The sequence below is a fragment of the Aspergillus puulaauensis genome, chromosome 6 (genome assembly GCF_016861865.1).
Source record: "Aspergillus puulaauensis MK2 DNA, chromosome 6, nearly complete sequence".
Classification (NCBI taxonomy): domain Eukaryota; kingdom Fungi; phylum Ascomycota; class Eurotiomycetes; order Eurotiales; family Aspergillaceae; genus Aspergillus; species Aspergillus puulaauensis.
The window spans coordinates 492,264-516,530 of record NC_054862.1 but is presented as its reverse complement, the minus strand read 5'-3'; the positions used below and the strand labels follow the sequence as shown (position 1 = coordinate 516,530).

General features: G+C 50.5%; 12 protein-coding genes across 12 annotated transcripts; 6 read left to right on the top strand and 6 right to left on the bottom strand.

Moving 5' to 3' along the window:
* Positions 1-249: 249 nt before the first annotated feature.
* On the bottom strand, positions 250-1,328 carry NIT2_1 (carbon-nitrogen hydrolase family protein; the record flags this gene model as incomplete). Its single annotated transcript, XM_041707035.1, has 5 exons — positions 250-606; positions 672-750; positions 807-1,090; positions 1,155-1,247; positions 1,317-1,328. 5 exons carry the CDS (start codon positions 1,326-1,328, stop codon positions 250-252), a joined length of 825 nt encoding a protein of 274 aa, XP_041559362.1.
* Positions 1,329-1,587: 259 nt separating this feature from the next.
* DIS3 (exosome catalytic subunit DIS3) lies at positions 1,588-4,739 on the top strand (the record flags this gene model as incomplete). The annotated part of the gene is made up of 2 exons (XM_041707034.1): positions 1,588-1,783; positions 1,843-4,739. The coding sequence occupies 2 exons, from the start codon at positions 1,588-1,590 to the stop codon at positions 4,737-4,739; spliced, it is 3,093 nt and encodes a 1,030-aa protein (XP_041559361.1).
* A 256-nt stretch (positions 4,740-4,995) lies between these two features.
* Positions 4,996-6,576, bottom strand: APUU_60214S (MCT family MFS transporter; the record flags this gene model as incomplete). Its single annotated transcript, XM_041707033.1, has 2 exons — positions 4,996-6,300; positions 6,352-6,576. 2 exons carry the CDS (start codon positions 6,574-6,576, stop codon positions 4,996-4,998), a joined length of 1,530 nt encoding a protein of 509 aa, XP_041559360.1.
* Positions 6,577-7,840: 1,264 nt separating this feature from the next.
* APUU_60213A (LIM domain protein) lies at positions 7,841-10,360 on the top strand (the record flags this gene model as incomplete). Its single annotated transcript, XM_041707032.1, has 3 exons — positions 7,841-7,937; positions 8,075-9,984; positions 10,034-10,360. The coding sequence occupies 3 exons, from the start codon at positions 7,841-7,843 to the stop codon at positions 10,358-10,360; spliced, it is 2,334 nt and encodes a 777-aa protein (XP_041559359.1).
* Positions 10,361-10,758: 398 nt separating this feature from the next.
* trm8 (tRNA (guanine46-N7)-methyltransferase) lies at positions 10,759-11,983 on the bottom strand (the record flags this gene model as incomplete). Its single annotated transcript, XM_041707031.1, has 3 exons — positions 10,759-11,450; positions 11,532-11,719; positions 11,808-11,983. The coding sequence occupies 3 exons, from the start codon at positions 11,981-11,983 to the stop codon at positions 10,759-10,761; spliced, it is 1,056 nt and encodes a 351-aa protein (XP_041559358.1).
* Positions 11,984-12,202: 219 nt separating this feature from the next.
* APUU_60211A (ESCRT-II subunit protein VPS25) lies at positions 12,203-12,894 on the top strand (the record flags this gene model as incomplete). Its single annotated transcript, XM_041707030.1, has 3 exons — positions 12,203-12,580; positions 12,652-12,727; positions 12,782-12,894. 3 exons carry the CDS (start codon positions 12,203-12,205, stop codon positions 12,892-12,894), a joined length of 567 nt encoding a protein of 188 aa, XP_041559357.1.
* A 150-nt stretch (positions 12,895-13,044) lies between these two features.
* Positions 13,045-15,770, bottom strand: APUU_60210S (BRCT domain-containing protein; the record flags this gene model as incomplete). The annotated part of the gene is made up of 4 exons (XM_041707029.1): positions 13,045-13,692; positions 13,744-15,112; positions 15,176-15,612; positions 15,678-15,770. The coding sequence occupies 4 exons, from the start codon at positions 15,768-15,770 to the stop codon at positions 13,045-13,047; spliced, it is 2,547 nt and encodes an 848-aa protein (XP_041559356.1).
* Positions 15,771-16,372: 602 nt separating this feature from the next.
* Positions 16,373-17,939, top strand: APUU_60209A (putative toxin biosynthesis protein; the record flags this gene model as incomplete). The annotated part of the gene is made up of 4 exons (XM_041707027.1): positions 16,373-16,570; positions 16,669-16,807; positions 16,869-16,977; positions 17,042-17,939. The coding sequence occupies 4 exons, from the start codon at positions 16,373-16,375 to the stop codon at positions 17,937-17,939; spliced, it is 1,344 nt and encodes a 447-aa protein (XP_041559355.1).
* A 345-nt stretch (positions 17,940-18,284) lies between these two features.
* Positions 18,285-19,442, bottom strand: APUU_60208S (ceramidase; the record flags this gene model as incomplete). The annotated part of the gene is made up of 4 exons (XM_041707026.1): positions 18,285-18,459; positions 18,526-19,042; positions 19,105-19,291; positions 19,356-19,442. 4 exons carry the CDS (start codon positions 19,440-19,442, stop codon positions 18,285-18,287), a joined length of 966 nt encoding a protein of 321 aa, XP_041559354.1.
* A 753-nt stretch (positions 19,443-20,195) lies between these two features.
* Positions 20,196-21,295, top strand: APUU_60207A (putative mitochondrial carrier protein; the record flags this gene model as incomplete). The annotated part of the gene is made up of 2 exons (XM_041707025.1): positions 20,196-20,253; positions 20,325-21,295. 2 exons carry the CDS (start codon positions 20,196-20,198, stop codon positions 21,293-21,295), a joined length of 1,029 nt encoding a protein of 342 aa, XP_041559353.1.
* A 280-nt stretch (positions 21,296-21,575) lies between these two features.
* APUU_60206S (uncharacterized protein) lies at positions 21,576-23,139 on the bottom strand (the record flags this gene model as incomplete). The annotated part of the gene is made up of 3 exons (XM_041707024.1): positions 21,576-21,785; positions 21,842-21,907; positions 21,955-23,139. 3 exons carry the CDS (start codon positions 23,137-23,139, stop codon positions 21,576-21,578), a joined length of 1,461 nt encoding a protein of 486 aa, XP_041559352.1.
* A 573-nt stretch (positions 23,140-23,712) lies between these two features.
* On the top strand, positions 23,713-24,114 carry APUU_60205A (uncharacterized protein; the record flags this gene model as incomplete). Its single annotated transcript, XM_041707023.1, has 1 exon — positions 23,713-24,114. One exon carries the CDS (start codon positions 23,713-23,715, stop codon positions 24,112-24,114), a length of 402 nt encoding a protein of 133 aa, XP_041559351.1.
* Between the last annotated feature and the right edge of the window lie 153 nt (positions 24,115-24,267).

Sequence of the window (24,267 nt, the reverse complement as noted above, 5' to 3'; positions counted from 1 at the left end):
CTTAGATGGTGTTGGTTGTCTTGCATCATTCGCTTTCCTTGTTATTCGCTTGTTCTCCGCGCGCATCCTGACATACTGTATCATGAACTATTCACTCTCACGCTTTGTTTTAGAAAAGGAAGAGAAAATAAGTTTACCCATAGACATCCTCGGGCCATTGAAAATTGTCTATAATCGAGATGACAAGAATTGTAGGACATGATATGTTTCATTAATGATAACACAAATGCCTGGCTGGTCTTAATTTCATTATATCTCTGGATATATATCTGTTCTTCTGAGCAATGGCATTTCTCTCCTAACCTTTGCCAAAAGATCCAAATCAATGTCCGCGACGGCGATTTGCGGCTCCTGATAGTCATCGCCGAGCTGAGCCAAGATCTCGCCCCAAGGATTTACAATCATAGACTGGCCATAACTTCGTCGTTTCTCATTATGCGGACCGGCTTGTGCAGCAGCTATGACATAGGACTGGGTTTCAATCGCTCTGGCCCGAAGAAGCGTTTCCCAGTGTGCTCTGCCTGTGGGAACAGTAAATGCCGATGGATAGGTTATGATCTGAGCATTCTGACGTTTCAAAGCCAAACTGATTTCTGGGAACCGTAACTGTGATATTTCCCATAAGCAATCACATACTTACTGGCAGACTGAGATTGGGCGGGGTAACTTACATCAAAGCAGATTGATAGACCAACACGCCCGAGTACTGTATCAAATGGCGGAAGGATCTCAGTTCCCTTCTCGACGCTCCTTTACATGCGTCAATGACAGGTCCAATAGTAGAAGATCACCTGATAGAATCTCACGAGCTTTCTTTCAAAACAGGACCTCCTTTAATGTCTACGTCAAATAGATGGACTTTCTGGTAGCGTTGCGTTATCTCGCCTTTGTTATCGATCCATATGAGAGTATTCTTTACTCGACCGTCCGATGCAGGTTCGTGGATCCCAACGTTAATATGCAAATCACCATATCGAGCTTCACTTTGAAGACCTAGGACGAACTCGTTATCCCGTACTGGGCGGGCGAGTGAAACGCTTTCCGCCGGAGATGAGGCGATATAGTCCGCTGCTTCTGGAAGGAACAATGCCTGAAATATTGCGGATTTCGTCAGACATAATGCATACATATCCAAAAGGCGGCATGCACAGTACCTTTGCACCAGCTTCAACTGCTTTCCGCACAAGTGTTCGACACTGGGCCAAATTGGCTGAGAGGCTCGCGGTTGAACATAGTTGCCCCACGGCCTATCAACAGTTAAGTAGTTGTGCTATAAAGATGATTGTAGAGAGCATTATGGGCGTAATTTAACTTACTGCGATAGCCATATTAACAGATTAATTAATGATTTAGAGATACAAGTTATTCGGAGAGTACAAGATCACGTCCTCAATGTGAAGCCTAAGGTGATCAAGACAGTCGGAGTTGGAGCCGAGTTGCGGGTGACTTTCCTGATTCGGACGACTCTCCAAAACTGCGCAGATCAGCGCCGCCCGCACCGACGACTTTGTATCGATTACAACGACTCAACCCTGCTATCAAGATAATCTGATCCGCGAGATCAGAACCTGTATCAGGGGGGAAAAAATGAAGAGTCTCAGGCGTGACTTTTCCGCAGATCCGTCGACTGCGAATGTCACCAGCAAAGTCTTCGTCCGCTCGACAAAAAGTGGAAAGGTGCAAAAGATTGTTCGCGAGCTTTACTTAAGACAGGATATCCCTTGTTCGTCGAGGCTGTGTACAACATGTCCATCAGTCGCTCCGACGGATGCAAATGGAAACAGTGAGAAAATTCTTCAATTTGCGCCTTACAACCCTGTTGCTAATTGCGGAATGCTGTAGTTGTACCATTCGTTCTCTCTGAGCAACCTGCAGGAACAACTGCCTTCCCCCGCGGACATTACATCGTACCTGATACAAACGCGTTATTGAATGGTATGGACCTATTTGAACATACAGGGGCATTCTATGATGTGATTATTCTTCAAACGGTTCTGGAGGAGCTGAAGAACCAGTCTCTTCCACTGTACAATCGCTTGCTCGCCCTGATCAAAACCGATGAAAAACGTTTCTATCTTTTCTTCAACGAGTTCCGCCTTGAAACACACGTTAGGAGGGGTCAGGACGAGTCGATCAATGATAGGAACGACCGAGCCGTTAGAACAGTTGCGAAATGGTACATGGACCACCTGCACGCAGTGACAAAAAGCAAGAAGGAGAAGTCGCTTCCAACAATAGTGGTCATTACGGATGATAAAGAGAACTTGCGCAAGGCTAAAGAGGAAAATGTGACGGCCTTGTCTCTAGAGAACTATGTCAATGGCCTGGAGGAAGCGGACAGATTGCTCGACATGATTAACGAGTCAAGAGAAGCTCGGGAGGCGAAGGAGTCTCGGGGGGAGCTCTTCTATCCAGAGTACTATTCAATGTCGAAGATGATGACAGGCCTTAGGGCTGGAAACCTACATCAAGGAGTTTTCAATGTCTCCCCTTACAATTACTTGGAAGGACAAGTTAAGGTTGCGGCATTCGATAAGCCTCTGATTATCATGGGCCGTCATAACAGCAACCGGGCTATCTCTGGAGACGTTGTTGTGATTGAAGTATTACCCAAGGACCAGTGGAAATCTCCGTCAACAAAACTCGTGGAGGAAGAAGCTGTCACCAAAAATGACAACCCCGAAGCTGGTGACAACGAAGCCGTCGTAACTGAAAAAGAACGGAGAGCGTTACAAGAGGAGGTTAAACAGGCACATGGGAAGAACATCGAGGGGCGGCCACAACCGACCGCAAAGGTTGTCGGTGTTGTGAAGCGAAACTGGCGCCAATACGTTGGAACCGTGGATTCAACTTCAACAAGTACCCAAACTACCGGCCGGCGACAACAGAATGTTTTTGTTCTCCCAATGGACAAGAAAGTTCCAAAGATCCGGGTTCGAACGCGACAGGCGACGGATCTACTTGGTCAGCGAATTCTAGTCACGATCGATAGTTGGAACCGCGACTCCCGATATCCAACTGGACATTTCATTCGGACACTAGGAGAGTTGGAAACGAAGGGGGCCGAAACAGAAGCGTTGTTACTCGAATATGACGTGCAGTACAAACCCTTCCCGAAATCCGTATTGGACTGCCTTCCCTCAGAGGGCCATGGTTGGCGAGTACCAGAAAGTAAGGACAATATCGGTTGGAGAGGACGCAGGGATCTCAGGGACCTTCTCATTTGCAGTATCGATCCTCCAGGGTGCCAAGATATCGACGACGCTCTCCACGCACGAAAGCTGCCTAATGGTAATTTCGAAGTGGGTGTCCACATCGCAGATGTCTCCCATTTCGTCAAACCTAACAATGCCATGGATCTCGAGGCTAGTGTTCGAGGAACGACAGTCTATCTAGTCGACAAGCGTATTGATATGCTTCCGCACCTTTTGGGCACGGATCTGTGCTCGCTCAAACCATATGTGGAACGTTATGCGTTCTCGGTTCTATGGGAGATGACGCCGGATGCAGAGGTTGTTTCTGCTGACTTCACAAAGTCTGTGATTCGATCGCGCGAAGCCTTCAGCTACGAGCAAGCACAGCTGCGGATTGACGATCCATCGAAGACTGATGATTTGACAGAAAGCATGCGCACACTGCTTCACATGTCAAAGATCCTACGCCAGAAGCGCATGGATGCTGGTGCACTGAATCTCGCATCTCCGGAAGTCCGCATTGAAGCAGACAGCGACGAGGTTGGTGATCCGCTAGCAGATGTCAAAACCAAGGCTATGCTCGCGACAAATAGTCTTGTCGAGGAATTCATGCTTCACGCCAATATCACTGTCGCAACCAAAATCTACAACTCCTTCCCTCAAACCGCCATGCTCCGAAGACACGCCACACCTCCACCTCAAAACTTCGAAGAGCTCATCAGCCAACTTACCAAAAAGCGAGACATGCGCCTTGATGTTTCAAGCTCTGGCGCGCTCGCTGACTCCCTCGACCGCTGCACCGACCCCCAGAACCCCTTCTTTAACACCCTGGTCCGCATTCTAGCGACCCGTTGTATGACATCAGCCGAATATTTTGGTGCAGGTGCCCACGCCGAGTCTGAGTTCCGCCACTACGGTCTAGCCTCTCCCATCTACACCCACTTCACCTCCCCGATCCGCCGTTACGCCGATCTCCTCGTCCATCGCCAACTTGCCGCAGCGATCAACTACGAAGGCGAAGACGGCCGCGCCACAATCCAGGGTTCCATCACTCGCAACCGTCTCGAAGACATCTGCCGCAATATCAACTACCGCCACCGCAACGCGCAGCATGCCGGCCGCGCTAGCATTGAATACTACGTCGGGCAAGCACTCAAAGCGCGCAGCGAGAAGCTCGCCACGGACGGAGTCGACAGCGGCATCGAGGAAGACGGCTACGTCATGCGCGTTTTCGAGAACGGAGTCGTGGTATTTGTTCCCCGGTTCGGTATTGAGGGTGTTGTAAGGTTGGAGGATTTCGTTTTACCGGGTGATCAAGCGTTGCGCTCTGTCGAGGCGCGAAGAGAGCTCGTACCCAGGCGTGAGAGTGATTTTGATCCCGAGGAGTATACGCTTAAGGTTTCTGATAAGGGTCAGGAGCAGCGGGCAATGCTTGTTGAGCTTTTCCAGAGGGTCAAGGTTAATGTTAGTTCTGTGAAGGAGGAGAGTGGACGGGGCGTTGGAAAGAGGAGAGTTCGGATATTGATCCTGAATAGCAAGAATTAGACAGGTTTGTTTAGTTAAATAGGAACAAAAGTGTCTTTACGATACGACCTCGAGTTGTAATTAGGTAGTTTTAGTGGGGACTTTTATCGGATGGCGTCTGATGGAAACGACTGGGGAAAAGATACATCTTCATAGTACAATATTAAGGTGTACACCTGTGGATAATATCAGTGTGCAGTGTCATCTTTCAAAGTCTAAAGCTACTTTTTCTATTACTATGTACAATCGATAGGTGACATTCTCTAAATTAGATATATCAGACCTTCCTAGCTGTTACCATCCGGCGGATGAGTGTATGAGGTAACCAAATTGCAGTCTTTGTTGACAACTGTGGGGGTCCTTCAACATTCCTGTTGTTACCAAATTCGCCGCTGTGCTGCTGTAGGACAACACCTTCGGATTTCTTGTCGGTATTTAGGGCAGCTGCCGACTGCTCTTGCTTAGCTCGAATATTGTCTCCCACCTTCCAGCCTCGCGCTATCCAAAGACACACCGCAGCAGCGATGTACATGAGACCGGTGAAAATCTGGACATGCAAGTAAACGCGGTCGATGGAGTTGTTATCTCGCAGCAAAAGCGCTATGGGTTCTGCAACGGTCGTTGGTGGGACTAGGATGAGCCAGGTAATGCTGAGACCACCGGGCAAATCCTTTAGGTCGATAATTTCCGCCAGCACCGGCGCTACAGTAGCCCAGTACGTGCCTGCTACCGTGCCAACGAGAACGGCAAAGAAGGAGACAACGCCCATACTGCGAGCAAAAGTCCAGATTACTAGACAAAAAAGACCACATAGGAAGGTAAGAAAGGTCGCAATGTTGATACGGCCAAGCTTATCACTGAACATGCCAACGAAAGGTCGCCCTAGACCCTGCCCAAGGTTGAGTAGGGCTCCAATGATACTGCTCTGGTGGGCGGACAGACCGACTGAGACGGCGAAATTGGCCATACTAAATAGGATAGCGACGTAGCCGAGCATGCTGAAAATACCCCATGCAAGAAAAAGAAGGAACTCGGGCCGTTTGAGTAGTGGGAGGTGGAAAGCTTTGAAACGGCTTCCGACAGCTTTATTGCGATCCCTGAGTAGGTTCGCACATACCAAGTTCACAACACAGGCAACTATCCCTAATATCCGGAACGCCCAGCTGAGCCCTAACCTAGGTATCATCGCACCAACCGCCAGAGAATAGATCAAGCCGCCCAACCCAGATCCGGCGGCGTTAATTCCCATAGCGAGGCCTCGCCGACGATGGAACCATTGCGGTGTAATTCCAACGCTACCAACGAATAAAAATCCCATACCGAACCCAAAGCAAACGCCTTGGCTAAGAAATATTTGCCACCTCTGTGTAACGAATGAGGATCCTATTAGGCTGAGCGTTTCAAAGAAAACGCCCATATTCAGGACCACCCGGATTCCAAGAAGGTGGATTAGGTAGGTGGCCAACGGTGCAACGAGGAGGGCACAGGATATGCTTAGACCGCCAGTAAAAGCATACATTAGAGGTGATGTGTTGGGAAACACTTCGTTGGCAAGGTAGTGGGCAAGGAACACACCGTAGCTCTATGGCACATATTAGCATCATCATAGCGTGCGCGAAATTTCAACACCAACGCTGTTGATTCCCCATGTATGGGCGTTGATCCAGAAGACACTGGCAACGCAAACCCAGCCATATCCACCATCTGGCGGTAGGTCATCCGTAGCTTTCTCTTGCGCAGTTGTGGCTTGCTCATGGTTTAAGCTCCCAGAGCGCCCTTCCTTGAAGGACTCCTGTATATGTAGGTCGTTATCATAATCGCGAGAGCGGATTATGTCGATCGGAGTGTTATCTGCCATGGACAGTGGCTAAGATTACCAGCGGATAGAGAACAGAAGGGGAGGTTGCCCGGGCCTTCGACATGTGCAGCGTTGGCCAGATCCGCACGAGACTCTCTGGCGCCCTAGGGAGAAGACCGCAGCTATATACGGCAAGTTGAATGAACGAAATGCGACAGCCGGAGGGAAAGAGCAGAGAAGAAATCCGGAGAGAAGAACGAAGCAGGGCCAAGGTGACATGGAAGAAATATAGAAGCTAACAGCAAAGGCTAGCCCCAAAGCCAGCCTTTTAAGGCCGGCGACGAGTCCGAAAGCACGCTAACGAGACTACCATTGGTGCCCGGCGCCGGCCATCTGGAGGTGGGTTTGGCTTTGGGGTTTGGGGTTTGGAGTTTGGGCCTCAGCCATGGTCGAGGTGGATCGGCAAAGGTGCCGGTTAAGAGCCGTGCGGAGATCTCTATGAGCGGCGGAAGCGAAACAAGCCGTAAAGTGATAAGAAACATTGTTGATTTGATGGTCGAATTCCCAGACATCCATCCGGAAGCAGTTGTGCCGGCCAACGAGAGGCCGCCCGCAGTCCATACTGTATACCGTATAGCTAACCCACGGAGCAGAGGATGGAGGAAGGAGCCGACACCCGGATTAGGAAGGTACGACTAGCCAGTACGCTAATCCTGTTTAGGAGGCGAGCGAAACGTGTGTCAAAAGAATGACCCTTGCGAGTCTCATTCCTGTCAGGGAGTTCGGGGCCTGGATATGATGCCCGAATTGCCTCGAATGGCCGACGTCTTGCTAAGGCATTGGTCGGCGATATGCAACATCACGGAGAACAGGATCTTTGCCGAATGCAGAGGTGGAGCTGACATGCTCAGCAACGTGCAACACCCCTCACATGTTTGCACTGTTTGTGTTTTGGTGGCCATAGCTCCTGTATCGCCCGAGGCACCAGTCCTGACCCCAATTCTGGTGCTTGTTTACAGTCATCTGCGATAACAGCCATCGATATCGCTTTCCTTTCATTTTTCCAACCTCATTGCCAGCTGAAACAATTCCTCCACCGACTGAGACCGACCCACGTTCATTTGTACCCAGTTCCAACCCTCTCTTTCCATTTCCTTCTCTCCCAGCCACCTCCTTGACGTTCATTGGCCCTATTCGCGTACCTCATCGCCGACATCATCCAGACCGACACGACACGACCTGTCACGTCCCACCGGTACATTTCGTGTTTCACGCCTATTCTCGTAGTTGATATGATATTTAAAGACAGCGAGCTTCGTCAAAAATGATCCACAGATCTTCTCTTCAGCATAACAAGGGCAGAGATTCCCAGCGGAAGGTTACTCCGCCCGGCCCCTCATACATGTCCAACGATCAGATCGGTGAGTCTGCATTGCTGGCCCAAGTCTTGGCATTCTTCATGCTCTTGACACTACCTTGAGCTTGATTTAATTTCGGAATTTTGCTCTTCCTCGAGGCCTCTCCCATGCTCATGAATTGTCTGGTTTCTTCCCTGCAGCGAGTTATTTAAAGGATTTGAGAACCAATCGGCCGACACGTCCTGGTGGTTCCCGACCACTACCATCCAGAACAGAATCACCTTCAAAGCCTCGAGACGAACTTCCACCACGCGCTACATCTGCTATGTCAATGTACGGACATTCGAGAGCCGGTTCGGCAGCTCCGCCGGCCGAGATCGAACGCCCACGTGCCTCCAGTGCTCTCTCGAATCATCGACCGGTCTCGTTCCGAAGTTCTGTCGGTAGTTCAACCGGTCGACCACTGGTTCAAGAGCCCAGGGTTGTTCCTGTCCGAAAGAATGTCTCCCCAGCTCGGGCCTTCTCTCGTATCTCGTCGACATCTCAACCGCCAAGCTATCGTGAGGCCCCTCAACGGCGGATAGAAAGAGAGGAGGCAAGATCTTTACGTGACGCATTGCAAGGGATGGAGGTCAATGACGAAATCCGCATACACGAAGATGCACAAGACGAAGCTACAGAACTAGTATGGATGCACCAAAACCCGGGACTTCAATTCAAAAACCCCTATGCACCCTATCGTAACCCAGATGTGAACAAGCCACACGGCAGCCCCGAAGAGCAGAGCCCACCCCAAGAAAAACGAAGCGGATTTCGAAATTCCTGGCGTGACAGTCATCGCCTTTCATTTAGAGGTCAACCCACCAAAACTAGCACAGAGTCAGAGCCCACTGGCTTTGGCGAGGAAGGTTCAGTCCACAAAAGAAGTGGGATCCCAAGGAAGAACCTCAAGGTTAACTTTGCACTTCCACGCGATCAAGAGCAGCCGAGTGATGATGGCCTAGGGATTGTGGGAGTTAACGGTGACTCGTCAAGAGGTATTTTTAGGAACCCAAAGGACCAGATATACGAGGAGCCTGACCCCAATGACGACCAACGCTCAATGTTCTCGAAGTCCGACTCCTCTGCGCTTCGATCGAAGCCGCGCAATGCACTTCCCCAGGGGTCTCGACCTTTACCAAGCCGCTTTGGCAGCATTCCGTTCGTTGATAAGTTGTCTCGCTTCGAGCTTCATAAACAACCGCCTACTCAATCGAGAAATCCTGACTACAGGACCAACACACCCTCTCCACCCATTCCTGATGTGACACAGGAGACCAGAGAATCGGTACCCACAAAGGATGGACTTGAAATCCGTGGCGACGACATTAGGGCCGCTACGAGCAAAAGGAGGTCAGACCGCAGCTCGAAGCTCCCGATGCCATCTGCGGTGAGTGACCGCACTGGTCGGCCTATTGTCAGCTTCGATCCGACTTGGAAACCCACAGAAGCACAGAGCCCACCGAAGAGAGAAATACCGGAAATCCAAGCCCCCGAGTCTGCTCCTTCGCCGCCAACTATTGCGGTATCTGAACCACCCTCTGTTCCCGTTATCAATATCGCAGATGAAAAGGAACCCACTATAGCGGAGATGGACAAACCCCGAGAGCAAAAGCCAAGTCCAAAACCACCATCAAATCCAAAGGATCCCCAGAGGTCCAGTAATGGACTCAGGAAATTCTTGCCATCGCAAGATCGTTGGATGTCTACATACTCTCGTGCCGGCGTTCCCACTGCATCCTGTGAATCGTGCTCACTTCCCATTGCAGGGAAAGTTGTTACGGCTGCAGGGACACGCTTTCATCCAGAGTGCTTTATCTGTTACCACTGCCATACTGCCCTAGAATGCGTTGCATTCTACCAAGAGCCAGATGCAAAGCGGGCGGAGCGACTTGCGGATCCTTCGGCGGATGAGGAGGCTCATTCTTTGAGGTTTTATTGTCACCTTGACTTTCATGAATTGTTCAGCCCCAGGTGCAAGAGCTGCAAGACTCCAATCGAAGGAGAAGTGGTTGTTGCTTGTGGTGCCGAGTGGCATGTCGGCCACTTCTTTTGCGCTGAATGTGGTGATGTATGTATCCTCCATATTTCATTTGAAATTTTACTGACCATCTCTTCAGCCTTTCAATTCGAACACTCCATTCGTGGAGAAAGACGGCTATGCTTGGTGTCTAAACTGCCACTCTCGCAGAACCGCTCCTAATTGCTCAGGCTGTAAAAAGCCTGTTCTCGATGACATTGTGGTCACAGCAGTAGGTGGGAAGTGGCACGACAACTGTTTTCTCTGCCATGAGTGCGGCGATGGCTTCGGTCCTGAAGGTCGGTACTTTGTCAAGGAAGGCGAGCCGAGACGAACTGCCAAAGGCCGGATCATCGGCGGTCCAGTTCAGCTGGCCGTGTGCGAACGATGCGAAGGCATCCGATTGAAGACTTCGCCCAGGACATGACCTTTATAGGCCTGATAATCAGGTATTATATCAGGATTTATGACTTAACGCAAAACGCAGCGTCCTTTCGTATTTTACGCAACCTTAGATTTGGCTGTCCGAGTCGCCTAACATTTTTGTCATTCATTGTTTATTTATTTTATCTTTTTCTATCTACACCCGATTGCATATAGGCAGGCGAATTCTACGAGCCAATGGCATTGGGTGGGCTCTCTCCTTGGTTTCCTTTCTTACAAGTCATGTCGGTGTCGGATTATTAAAGATTTATGAAACAAAATACTCAGTCCACTTCAATATAACCGCCAATGCTAGCTCAGAAATTAATTGATAAATCCCAATAAGAACTCCGAATAGATGGAAAATAGGCCTATCTCTACTTAGCCGTATAGTAACTCAAATCAAATCCACTCCGGATTACTCTTCCTCCTGAAAACAGCCACATACTTATTCCCTTTGTTCCTCGTCACCTTTTTACCCTCCTCCGTAGCATCTTTCATAACCCTTACACACTCATCCCGCTCCAATTCCTCCTCCGTCAACCGTTCAAACAACTCCGACGACCCTTCCATCTTCTCCTCCTGCCCTCCCCCTCCTTCTCCCTGTTGCTCCTGCCCTTGCTGTCCTTGATAATAATACCCAAAATGCCTCAAAATCCAATAATGGTACTCCTCCACATCCGTAATCGTATACAACAGTCCCCCAGGTTTCAAACTATAAGCATACTCGGCATTCAGCGACTCGCTCACAATCCGCGCCTTGTGCTTGCGGGCCTTGAAATGGGGGTCTGGAAAGCATATGAAGATCTTGGATAGCTGGCCGCGCGCGAAGAAGTTGGGTAGGAATTTCATCGTGTTGGCGCGCAGCGCCGTGATGTTTTGGTATCCACCTGGAATTATGGTGGTAGGGAATGTTTCGTCGGAGGTTGACTCTGTTCCTGTGATGCCTGGAGTGTCTGGAGCTGCCTTAGGTGGCGTTGGGGTCGGTATTGAGGAGGTAGGGGGTTGGACTTGGAGAAGTTGCTGTTGTTGGTTGCGGAGGGCTTTGATGCGGGCGGTTAGGTATTCGGCTACTTGGACACGGATTTCCATTCCTGGTTTTCAGGGATATTTATTAGTTCTCTGTGTTTGTATTCATGGGGTTATATCATGTTTGAACCAGGGGAGAAACATACCAACCATAAGGGTATCAGGGAGAACTGGCGCAAGCCCGACAAGTAACCCGCCGAATCCACACCCAATGTCTACAACCTCGACATCCTTCAGCAGTTTCCTTGCGCCGGCGAGGTTAGTCTGCATGGGGTCGGGGTTCGTGAAGGCCGGGAAATGTGTGCTCCAGTCCATATGTGCTGGGGTGAGGGGGCTATACACAGCGCAAACAAACAGCCGATTAGCCCTGAATCTTCCAATTGAAGAGTGCCAAATAAAATATATAGGAGGATTAAACATACTAATGCAACATATGGTCTGAAAATGGATTCGCATGAGCGCGTTGCCGGTAGTATTTCTTCTGAGGCAGCTTCAGGGCCGCTGAGGCGGGGGAGCCTTCGCCAGATTCTGCGGAGTTCGCAGCAGCGAACTTTTTGCGGAATTCCTCGCGCTTTTGTTTTTTTGCTGATGCACCCATGGCGAACTGTATATTCTCTTCCTTGGTGTTGTGGATTGGTGCAGGAGAGGTTGTTCGAGTTGTAGTCAAGTCGCCGGGCGGAATTTTTTTTGCGGCCGATGAGAGGAAGGCGGCCGTCACTTTACCTACCTAGCGGAGCGGAGGGACGAGACTTCCCCGCATCCTCCATATCAACCAGTTCACTGTATCACAAAGCCCCCTCCCTTCTCCGGATTCAAAATGAAGGATGTACCTCCCGGGACTTTCTCTTTCCCATACTATTATTCCTTCCCTCCGTTCTTCTCTCTCCAGCCAAACGCCAGCACACGGGCCGTCCAATTCCAGCGCTGGTCCAACCTGATCCAGTCCTGGTGCCGACAACACAATATATACAAGCTTAATCTCGCCGAGGCCGTGGAGTCGGAACTCTTTCGGAACGCTCAGATCTCAAAGCGGCTCAGTTTAAGCGATGCGAGGACGGTGCTAGATTGGATGTGCAAGGGAGATGAAGAGGGAGGTGGGGGGCGGAGGGCGGAGTGGGTTGACGGACCCAGCAAGACTACGGCGTGGATTTGGTGGAAGAGACCTGAGGAATGGGCTGGAATTATTGGAGACTGGGTATGTGGTTTTACCTAAATCACTTAACCTATTGAGTTTGAATACTGACGTGGGTTTATTGGTGGTTGTAGGTTGAAAACACGGGGCAGAAGAATGTTGTCCTTACAGTTTATGAGCTGATTCGAGGAGAAGCGACTATTTCACAAGGTATGTTGGCTCTCGGGCAAGGGTGCTTGATCGTCATGAGGCTCATTTGCATAGAATGGCATGGGATGGACACAGAAGCCATGATGCGATCCTTGAACGTCCTTGTCAAGCAGGGGAAGGCACAGGTTTTCGGCAGCGAAGGTCAAGAGGGAGTGAAATTCTTTTAGAGCCCACCCAAACGAATTTCCATTCAAATGCTACAAATCGCCAATTATTCTGCAAACGGATATGGGATATAAACAGAAACCCAGACAAGACAAGCCATGATCACATGCGGGTATCGTAAGTGAAATATCAAACACTGCCGGAGCACCAGCTTACTCTTCAGTTTGCTCCACCATTTCTTCATTGAGTTCATACTCTCCAGCAGCCCGCCGCTCCTGTGACATGGCCATGTCTAGAAGCCAATCAACCCGGACAATCCGCGGGGTTTTGCCCATATTCTGAACCAGCTGCCTGAATCGTGGCCACAGCTTTTGGTGTTCGGCAGCTACACTACTGAGAAGATAAATTTCCTTTCGGCTTGATTGGTGCTCATCGTCGCTTTCATCATCACTCTCCTCACGGGGCGCTTGGTATGAAACACGGCCTCGGAAAAGGTTGCAATCTCCCCCGTTGGCATCGACGATCGACTTGAAAGCATCGAAACCTCCCCGGATAGTTTCAACGCAGTATATGTGATACCCTCGGAGAAGCTTGTTCTTGTTCGTTTTCGCATTGTCCTTAGACTGTTCCAATGAAAACCCAAAGCGCTTCTCAGCTTCCTTGTCGTTGAGAAGAAAGTCGTCTGTGTCTAGAAGCTCATTCTTCTTCAGACATTGTGTAATGAAATCAATTTGGACAATCACCGGGCCATAAGCAAGGGCGTTAACGAATTTGGGGGTTCGTAAAACAGACGGCGCAGCGAGATGGGAGCATTTGCGCGCATCTTGGACGACCATGATACCGAGCTCCCGAAGTTGGCGCTTATCCGTGTTAGCAACTTGTATATACCTAAAACTAGGGGAATAGCAAACCTTATCGGCGTCTTCTTTCTTCATATTCCCAACCCACTTTTGGTAACCCGTTATGAGAAGATGCATTGCGATAGGGGGTTTCGATTTCTTCTGCCGCTTAGCTTCCGTGACATCCTCTTCGTCACTCTCAGATTGGGCCTCCATTGACGATCGTTTCTTGTTATTGTTCAGGGCCACTCGATCTTCGTCTGTTTTCCGTCGACCACCGTAAATCACACCACCGACGCGCTTCTTTTCCTTCTCGTACAGAGCAATGTCGGGTGCGATGTCATGCAGTTTAGCAGTTGCTGCATCCTTCGATTTGCGACTGCTTGTAGAGGACGGTGTATCATTTTCCTTGCCATCAGACGCGAGGCGAGAGCGGGCAGGTGTCTGTAGATTCTTGCTGTCCGTAACCTTCCTCGACTTGCCAATCCTAGGGGTGGCATTTGTTGTATCAGAAACCATATTCTCTTCAACATCCGAAGTCCTCATAGCTGCAGTGTTCTGATCTCTGTTCTGCATTGCTTTCCTAGGACCAGTAGGTGCCGAGACTGTTTCTTCTGCGAAAAACATACTCTCGAGACAAGACCTGTCTAACCGAGTCTGGCCCACGACTTCGCCCAGGTTCGTTCGCCGGGGGAAGTGGGTATATCGAGGGTCAGAGACGGGCAGCAGTCTCCACTTCGCATAGCATTCCTCCAGCCAGAGATGGTTAACAACGTGCAACCCCCATTCTCTGGCTGCATTACACTTCTCACTATTGTCGTGTGCAGTCACTAGATGTGTATTTTCCTGTCTCAGGGTCTTAGTGCACTCTGCACCTGTGGCCGAAATTAGATTCTCTAGATAGGATCGCGCTTCCCCAATGTAGTTAGACAAGCTGATTTTGAACCCTTCGAATCCTGGAATGGGAGTGCGTGGTACGGGATAATGCAGTAGGCGTCGATAAGGCGACGTCCAAGTGTCGTATGTCATCAGATGGTAAAGCCAGGATAAATTCCCTACGTCCTTGTTCAATCTTGACGCTACGCGGTAGGCGAATCCTTCTCTATAGCGGCAAATTAAAGTGGTTGCCTTTGAGACTTCGGAAGTCATCTCGCCACAGCCATCTTTAACGAGTGTTGAAATAGTCTTTTGGAGGTGTGATCCAATCCCCAGGTCCGAGGAGAGCATAACGACCTTCCCATTAAAGACGTTAAGCTTGGGTTTGACAGGGGATGTGATAGGAGTTGGTAATGTGGCTGGCTCTGTGGTAGAGGCCCCGATGATGTCGCGGTTCTCAGTGGATCGAATTGGAGCGTCTGGCGCCGAGCGAAGGATTTCAGGGTTTGGAAGCGTATAAGGGCGTTCATCGATGCGACGTCCAAGTTTCAAGCAGTCATCAAACCTAAAACAAAATGTAAATACAGAGGGTAATCAGAATGAGAGACCAGGAGAGAATGGCGCTTACCAATGAGGAAGAACGACTTTAACGTCAAGGTTTCGGTTTTTGACTAGCTGGGCCTTGTCGGAGTCGATAGTCAAATCAACTAAGTGAGTACACATTTGAGTGACCTTGGGGTTATAGAGACCTCCTTTCGCCAAAACTCCGCCGATGATTGCGTCCTTATCACCCTCTGGGATATCACCGCACGTAACCACGACATCATTTAAGAAGAGCCGAGGATCAGGGTTATATTGCCGTGGGTTGGCAAGCTTTCTCTTTGACAGCGATGCTTGCATCCACTGAGGTTTGACAACGGGGATCAATGCATCGTTGGCGGCATCGAATTCGGGAAAGTCGATGGTGGTGGACATGATGTGGCTAAATTCAGAAAGATCTGGAAATTCAGCTGGTGGCTCATATACGACCGGTTCCCCGCCATTCTCCTCGAGCGTAGACGCGAGCTGAGTTCCAAATAGCCCGGTTAGATTCCAGAATATCGATTCTTTTTTTATTATTCCGTACGTACCTGTTGCGCAGTATCCGGACTAAGGTCTTTGGAGGATACTATGCAGACCTTGCATTGGTCAAACAGTTGGAAATCTTCGTCTTGGTGCCCCATGGTGGGAAAACACCTGTGATTGGTATCGATAAGAGTTTCTACTGATCAGTGCGTGGGGAGCGAAGAGCCGGTTGAGTGTTGTGGTGGGAGGGGATTAGAACACAGCCCCGCGATGATGGGAATCAAAAAAGTCTGGGGTTTGTTGCCTGCAGTTGTCTGAACTCGAGGTCGATTGTGTTGGTTACTCAGGTTCCGAAGATGCGACGCGCTTCAGACGCGCCAATAGACACCAGGTCACGTGCATTTCTCTTGCCTAATTGAGCCTATCATCAATCCACAATAATCTATACTCGCGCCTCTCAAAGAGCACGGTTTGTTTCCCCAAGTTTGTATTGCCCTGTTTATTTGTCGTTATGCCCCTCACCTCTATCGCGCAGAATGCGCGGGAGTTTAACTGTCTGCGGCTCCCGGCTCCTGATCGGCCAGTCTGGAGAACCTCGGCTCAACTTTCTGGGGTCCTGCATCGGCAACGGTTAGCCAGTGCGCTCCCGAATTCCAACACCTCAGAGCCAACCCCCCCAGTTCCCTCTTAAACATCAGGATTCCTGTCTTGTGGTGACCAGAGTTCTGCGGCGATTCAACCTGGACCCTTGAAAATCACCATGTCCTTATCGGGACCCTTTCGCATCATCGAGCATGTGGTTCCATGCCAGCACATTCGGGATTATCCTGGTGCTACGGCAAACGAACAAGAGGATATCCTGAATTTGGCTGTGAGACAATACATCCCCTTGGATAATCCTCATCCCCAGCCGGGGGATGTCACTATACTTGCGGCGCACGCGAATGGCTTTCCGAAGGTATGAGATCATCGTTAACCAGGGCTATCGATAGCCAACCCCAGCCCCATACGAATAACTCCCCGAGTATACTCCGTGGCTAACAAATGCTTAAATAGGAGCTTTACGAACCCTTATGGGAAGAAATACATGCTCAGTCAAAAGCGAATGGGTTCCGGATTCGGAGCATTTGGATGGCAGATGTTGCGCACCAGGGACACAGCAGTGTGGTGAACGAAGACCTACTGGGAAATGATCGTAAGTGAATGCCTCCGATGTCTACACTGGGCGCACAGGTACTGACCATTTACACGTACAGCCAGCTGGTTTGACCATCCGCGTGACCTCCTCCAACTTGTCAATGTAAAGCGGAAAGAGATGCCGCGCCCTATCATTGGTGTCGGACATAGTATGGGCGGTGCACACCTGTTTGTCTCCAGTGCCTCATTTACCACTCGGATACCGTATTACTGACCAGGTCTCTTGCCTTAGTGTCCAATTGGCTAGTATACACCCACGCCTAATTCACAGTCTTATCCTGCTCGACCCCGTCATCCAACGACAAACAACCCAACTAGATCCCGCCGACCTCGGGAAGCAGAAACTCGCTATCGCCAAAACCACCCAACTCTCCACATATAGGCGCGACAAGTGGCCATCCCGGAAGGCTGCCGCAGAATCGTTCAAGAGAAACCCATTCTATCAAGCCTGGGACCCTCGCGTGCTAGAACGTTGGATCCAATACGGCCTCCGAGACCTTCCCACATCTATCTACCCCCTCAACGACCAATCTCCCTCGAATTCTTCAGAGGAAGACACAAACACTGAACATCCTGTCACCCTGCGCACAACGCTTCACCAGGAAGTATTCACCTTCTCACGACCCAACTACGACGGACCACCTGGGTTTGCCGTCCCTGTGAACAAAGTAACACACCCGGACCTCGACCCAGACATTGTAGGATCCTGGCCTTTCTATCGGCCGGAGCCGTACCGAGTATTCACCCAACTCCCGCACCTCCGTCCAAGCGTACTATACATCTTCGGTGGCCAGTCAGACATGTCCTCGCCGACTATGATGGCGGATAAATTAAGTCATACAGGAACCGGTCTCGGCGGGAGTGGCGGTGTACTGGCAGGGCGTGTCCAGGACGTGGTACTAAAGGAGAACGGGCACCTCGTTGCGCAGGAAGCGCCGGTTCAATGTGCCGAGGAAACTAGCAAGTGGCTAGGGCCGGAACTGCAACGGTGGAAGGAAGAAGAGAAGTTATTCAGGGACCAGTGGAACCGCAAATCAAGGGTGGAGAAAATGACGATAGATCCTCGCTGGAAGGAGCATGTACCGGCTCCTGTGCGGCCCAAGAAGGACGCTTCGAAGTCGAAGCTGTGATGCGTTATGCAGTTCCTTAATGGCACTAGTACATACAAGGTAGAGTATCACGCATAGAATTACACATACACTCTTTTCTAATTGAGTATCATTCCTATAAAGCTCTTGTTCCTTGGTCTCTTTCTATATGTGATATCTAGTTTCAACCACCCAGGAGTGGAAATGTCTATCAGCGGCCCAGTCCAGCCAAGGAGGCCCTAACAATAACCCAGATAATTTTATAGCCACTCGCCAGTAAGGTATCCAACGTACACAGATCCATAACAACAAGACTCCTTCGGCTAAAAGAGGTATAAATAGACAGTTGAGAGCATAGGGTAAAATGCGCACTTTAACCAACGTGCCTCAAAGTACCTTCTTAGCCGATCTATTTGCATTGGTCGAGGTTCGCACGATCTCAGGCGTATTCCAGATATGCGGCCACCATAAATGGTATTCCTCTTGGCGTTTGTTCAGGCAGTGGCGTAACCAAATACCCCATACGATGTAAAGGTGTGCGCCGGCACCGGTCATTATATGCCTTTGGTCAGAACCGAGTTAGCATGGGACTGTGGTTTAGAATATGGATATCCGTCGGTTAACCTACCACCAGCCATGGCCTTCAAGCAAGATACCCCAGGGAAGGCCGACTTCTCGACGCCACACTCGTATTGTACTGCAGAAATAGTTGTCCAGGTTCCAGATTGCGAACCCGCCCAAAAAGACACTCAGTCCGTAGCCAACCATATACCACATTGTCTTTAAAGTCTTCAGGTCCCGGACATTCTCGTAGTGTTGTCTTTCCTTGGAGAGGACGGGGAGGCCCTGCCTTTCCCGTTCGAGCCGATCCTCCTCGGTTGTACGCCGCAACGAAGGGCGGAGTTCCACCTCCATAGTGTACATACTTCGTACTAGCACGACGGCAGTAAGTAGGGCGTATGCGTTCTGGTGGAATACTGGATTCTGGAGGTAATGATAGTAAAGAGTGATGAAGACAGCCAGAGCAGAGAGGAAAATAGAGAGGAAGATTCGGTAGCTGACTGATCTTGTGTAGGAGAAGGAAGCGTAGCACATCAAGCATGTGGTATAAATCATAGACAACTCGTCGACTAGCTGCATTGGATCTAACAAACCGAGGCCAATTAGCTTTCGCAATCCCAAAGTCGGGTCCATGGAAGTCGCTTACATTTCAGTGTCGAGTGAAACAAAAAGCTGCCGGTGCCAACTACGATGTACCCATAGTACGCCACCTGGAAAATTGTATCGTGCCCATTGCGCCGACAGCTAAGAATGCCTTTCACTCCTAGCATCATGAACAAGAGATTCGTCAGGGTATTGACGATTTCGGCGGAATAGATAGTAGCATAATAGTCCTACATATGTATCAGACATTAGCCTCAGTCCAACCCCATCGAGAGAAATAAGGCAGTGACTCACCTCTTCGCACCAGTTCAAAGTCGAAGTAACAGGGTGCCAATATCCATCCCTAGAAGGCGGATACGGAATGGAGGGAAGCCAGGGCATTGTAGCCGGAGACGCAGACGCAGACCCCCGTAGAAATCTGACAATACCTCTCTTTCAGAAGGCAAGCAGGAAAATGCAAAGAGAAGCAAGGATGAAAGCCAATACCGCAGAGAATTTAACAGCCTTATGGGCTCTAGTTCGCATCAGCAGGAACCGTTCTTAGACTCTGGTTCGCCTGTGACGTCGACAAATCATCCTGTCTCTTTGGATGCCGATTGGCTCTTGGGCGCCTCCGCAGCTTCCGGTCAACCGCCTGGAGATTCGGATTCATTGCAGCAAATTGCGCGTCCAGCCGAGTCAACTCGCGCATTTATTGCTTCTCGGCCGCTATAAAGAACTATCTATACATCCAGAGATTCCCCATTTGGGATTTTGCAAGTCGATCCCGCAACTGCATCTCCAACGTGCACTGAATTACCCACCGGCGGGGTACTATTACGGTATTAATACGAATCTTACCAAGCACATGCGGAGACAGCCAATCAGCAGCCTCTCCGCAAATCCGCGGATGACTTCATCAACGTCTGAAAAAATACTGCGACATCTCTCATAAATCACCGTGATACCTTCACTCCATCCACCTGTACACCATCTCCCCCGACTCCTGGGCCAGAAATGTGGGCCAGACCTCCTCGGACGTAACCGTGCTCAATAACGGTCCAACTTCCGGTCTAAAATACTGCGCTCTCGTCCGACAGTGAGATACCAATTGAACCCCGGGGCTTTTCCCGCGGAAGCGCTGGAGATATCGAGATGTCAAACAATGCCAGCTCTACCTACGCACCTCCCCCGATGCGGACGGTCTCAAAATGTATCATAATCTACCCATCCCATGGATCAATCCCTTGAAACCAACTGCAGTGACTAATTGACCAAATCCAGCCTCCAAAACCACCTTTCACTTCGGAGCTGGTCTCCTCTCAGGCCTCACATCCTCTATTCTCCTGCAACCAGCAGACCTCCTCAAAACTCGAGTTCAACAATCCCACCATCACGCCTCTCTAGTCTCAACGGTCAAAACAATTCTTTCCTCTCAAAACCCAATCCGCAATCTATGGCGTGGAACCCTGCCCTCCGCCCTCCGCACAGGCTTCGGCTCAGCTCTCTATTTCACGTCCCTCAACGCTCTACGCCAAAGTCTCGCAACACCCATTGCCCTAGCAAACGCTAACCCTAATAACGTCGCTAACGGCACAATTCTCCCGTCCTCCCCGTCATCTTCATCTGCTCTCCCTAAACTCTCCAACGCCGCAAACTTAACCACTGGAGCCGCTGCGCGGGTCGCCGCGGGGTTCGTCATGATGCCCGTTACTGTCATCAAAGTCCGCTATGAGTCGGACTACTATACATACCGCAGTCTCTATGGCGCAGGCCGGGACATAATGCGCACAGAAGGGTTCCGCGGTCTCTTCGCTGGGTTCGGTGCAACCGCTGCGCGAGACGCCCCATATGCGGGTCTTTATGTCCTCATCTACGAGCAATTAAAGCCGTACCTAGCGTCTGCAACGACAACTACCTCTGAAGCGGATCAGCGGCCGAAATCGCCGTCGTCTTCGTCTATTAATTTCGTTTCAGGTGGTTTAGCTGCTGGGCTTGCCACGACGATTACGAATCCATTTGATGCGGTTAAGACACGGCTTCAGCTTATGCCGGCAAAATATGGGAATATGATGCGTGCTGTTCGGTTGATGATTCAGGAAGACGGGGTGCGGAGTCTGTTTGGTGGGTTGGGACTGAGGATCGGAAGGAAAGCGCTGAGTTCCGCGCTTGCGTGGACCGTGTATGAGGAGCTCATTCTGAGGGCGGAGACGAGGTGGGCGGAGACGGAGGCGAAGGCTGAGGTCGGGATATAATACTAATCTATCAAACCGAGTCTATAATGTGTCATGCGTGGGAATCTGTCAAGGTTTGGGTTGGAAAGGTCATCATAGATCATTCATTCATGGCTGTATCGTGTATAAATAGCAAAAAATCACAACTCATGCCAAAAACCAAGCCAAAGATAAACAAATAACACTCATCAAGCTGTGCACGGAAACGAGCAGCGAAGGTAAAAGTAAGGGAAGGCAGGGCTATATAAGGGGAGAACGTCAATAAGTAGACAAAAGGGTTCAACATCCAGCCGTAGATCGATCAGGTGAACATCCATGACCGCCGGCTAGGGCTCTTCTTCCGCACAAGGTACATTTTATCCTTGTTCCGGTCATTCACCCTGAGTTCGGTCAAAGTGTTGGATTTCTCGCTGATGACCTTGCCCTCGCGCAATCGCCGGCTGTGAGCGAATAGTTCCTCCTGGAGCTCTTCGCTGACCCATGTCTTGATGACCATATAGTTGCCGTCGTACTGGAGATTCATAGGTCAGCCTGCAATACATCATGAAGTCTAACGGTTAAACCTACCTCATCCCAGGACCAAGGGAGCTGATAGGCAATCAGTGTGTCTGGAAGGAGATGTTTGCGGTGGACCTAAAGAACGTTAGAGTCCATTGCAATGTCAGATTGTAGTATCGTACCTTGATCCAAGTTGGTTTGTTGGGGTCTTCGTCCTTCTTTTCTTCCTTCTTTTCTTTTTTGTCCCCCTTCTCGCCCTTCTCCTCCTTCTTATCTTTCTTGTGTTTCTTGTTGATAATGTCTTCGATCTCCGCCTCCGTGTAGCCGAACTCAAGTCTCAGGCGTTCCCTGAATTCCCTGTCACGCCGCGCTGCGGCCTCCCGCTCGGCGATTTTGCGTCGTTCTTCATTAAGCTTCCACTCCTCGACGGCAGCAGCCTTCATTTTGGCCTCCTCGGCTCGTTTCTGCTGCTCTTCGAGGGCCCTCCTTGCCTCCTCATCGCGGATCTCTTTTTTGACCCGTTCGCGCTCCTCTTCCTCATCAATCTTGCGCTGGAGCTCCACGAGCCTCTCATGCTTTAGCTTTCGACGCACCTCTTCTTGCTCAGCGGATTCACGCTCAGCCGCTTCCAACCTCTGGAGCCTATAGCGGCGTTCAGCCTTGCGCTTCTCATCCTCCAGGCGCTCGTGCTCCTCGTATCTCTGGAGCCGTCGCAGCCTGTCGCTTATATCGCCTTCATATCGGTCTTCCTCCTCCCTTATGAGACGGACCTCATGCTCGCCGTGGGTCCGAGCGAGGTGCCGCTCAAGCCGCTCAATCTCCTGCTGCTGTCGAAGCAGCTCCATATCCTGGCGGTGGTCGTTGTGTTCGAGCACCCGCTGGTCGATGAGGAGGTCATAGTCGCGGGGCGGCTGGAGGGGCGAAGGCTCCCGAGAGTGGGAAGCGCTAGTACTAGCACGAGCCCGGCGTTGAGGACGCCGTAAGTAGGTCTCATCCTCGGACTCATAAGGGTCTAGGTAATGGTTGGTCTCTTCGTGGCGGTTATCGCGACGATCCTTACGGGCCTTGTTGGAGCTCGTATTCCGAGAGTCGTTTTTGATGTCAACGATGACGGCAGTTGGTTGGGTTCGATCGACCCGCTCCCGATCACGCTCTTGTCGGGTACGACGGGCGCCTGTCGAAGCGGATCGGTGGATGCGGACATCTTCGTGTACCCTATTTGGGCTCAGGTAGGTGTTGCTGTAGCTGGGGCGAGTGCGAGAGACGGAGCGTCTTCTATGGGTGCGGGGATACTCCATCATGGAAGAGTCAGATTCTGAGTAATCAGTCTCAGAGTCGGTGATGGAAAAACGGCGGCGTCTAGGCATCTTGCGAGAGAAGATAATCTCCGAATATATAGGGCTTGTGGGATAAATTTATCGCAGGGCGAACACGAGGGCTAGTGCGCAGTAAGAACAGTCCGGCGGCTCGATAACGGACTGAGCGGCGGGGCTAAAATAGGTAGACGAGGGGAAGGGCCAGCTGAACGTCAGGCACCAACCAGAAAGATGGAATGGGATACGGATGAAACAGACGATGAGGAAACGAACAAAACCGGAAGAGAGAAAGTGAAAAGAGGCGAGGGGGTGAAAGACAGAAAAGCAGCCCCCTCTCGATGGCGGGCGGCTCAGCTGGAGTGGGGGATCCGGCATCATTGGGCCATTGGGCGGCTGATCATCTGAATGAATGACGACCAGGCTCTTCCTCGCAGGCTTGTGCAGGTGGCTGGGACGTCAAGATTTGCTTTGCTCCATTCATTATTTTGCGGCGCTACATAAAACATCGTTGGTTCTTGATATCGGAGTCTATTCTTAAACATAACCACTACAACCAAGGAACACGGCGGTTAATCCCGCGCAGCATCCAGGGCTCAGGCCTGGGGGGAATAATGGGCATTTATCATGGGACATGACTCCAAAGTTCCGACCGCCGACTTCGCTTCCAACGATCAGAACCTTGGAAGAAGCAGTATGTGGCACCAATTAATATGGGGGGATATTAATATAATTGTGCAGGACCGGCTAGGCGATTCGCCATCGCTGGGTCCCTCTGACCTCAGCGGCTCAGCGCTTCCAAGTCAACGACACTTTTTATTTTCGCGAGTGAAGCCCAAGAAAGAATCAGTTCCGGGTGAAACTCCGCTCATCGGACGAGAATGCTTAAATATCCGGTGTGGTGTTTCCGTTGACACCAGGCTCACACCAGGCAGCTTTGACCCTGTGAAACCCCAGCCCTTATCAACGCTGCCCTACTGGGGTCTTGAGGAACTGATCACCGAGGTCTCGAAATCTCCCAAATCTTAAAAAATGGGACTACGTAGTGTTTCTTCTGGCACCGAGTCTCGTATTTGACTTCTCTATCTTCCTTTTGACTTTAATTAAACTTGGACGGTTTGTTCTGATACAAGCTTATCAACCAACAGGTAGGGGATTGGGAATATTCACCTCCATTACCGC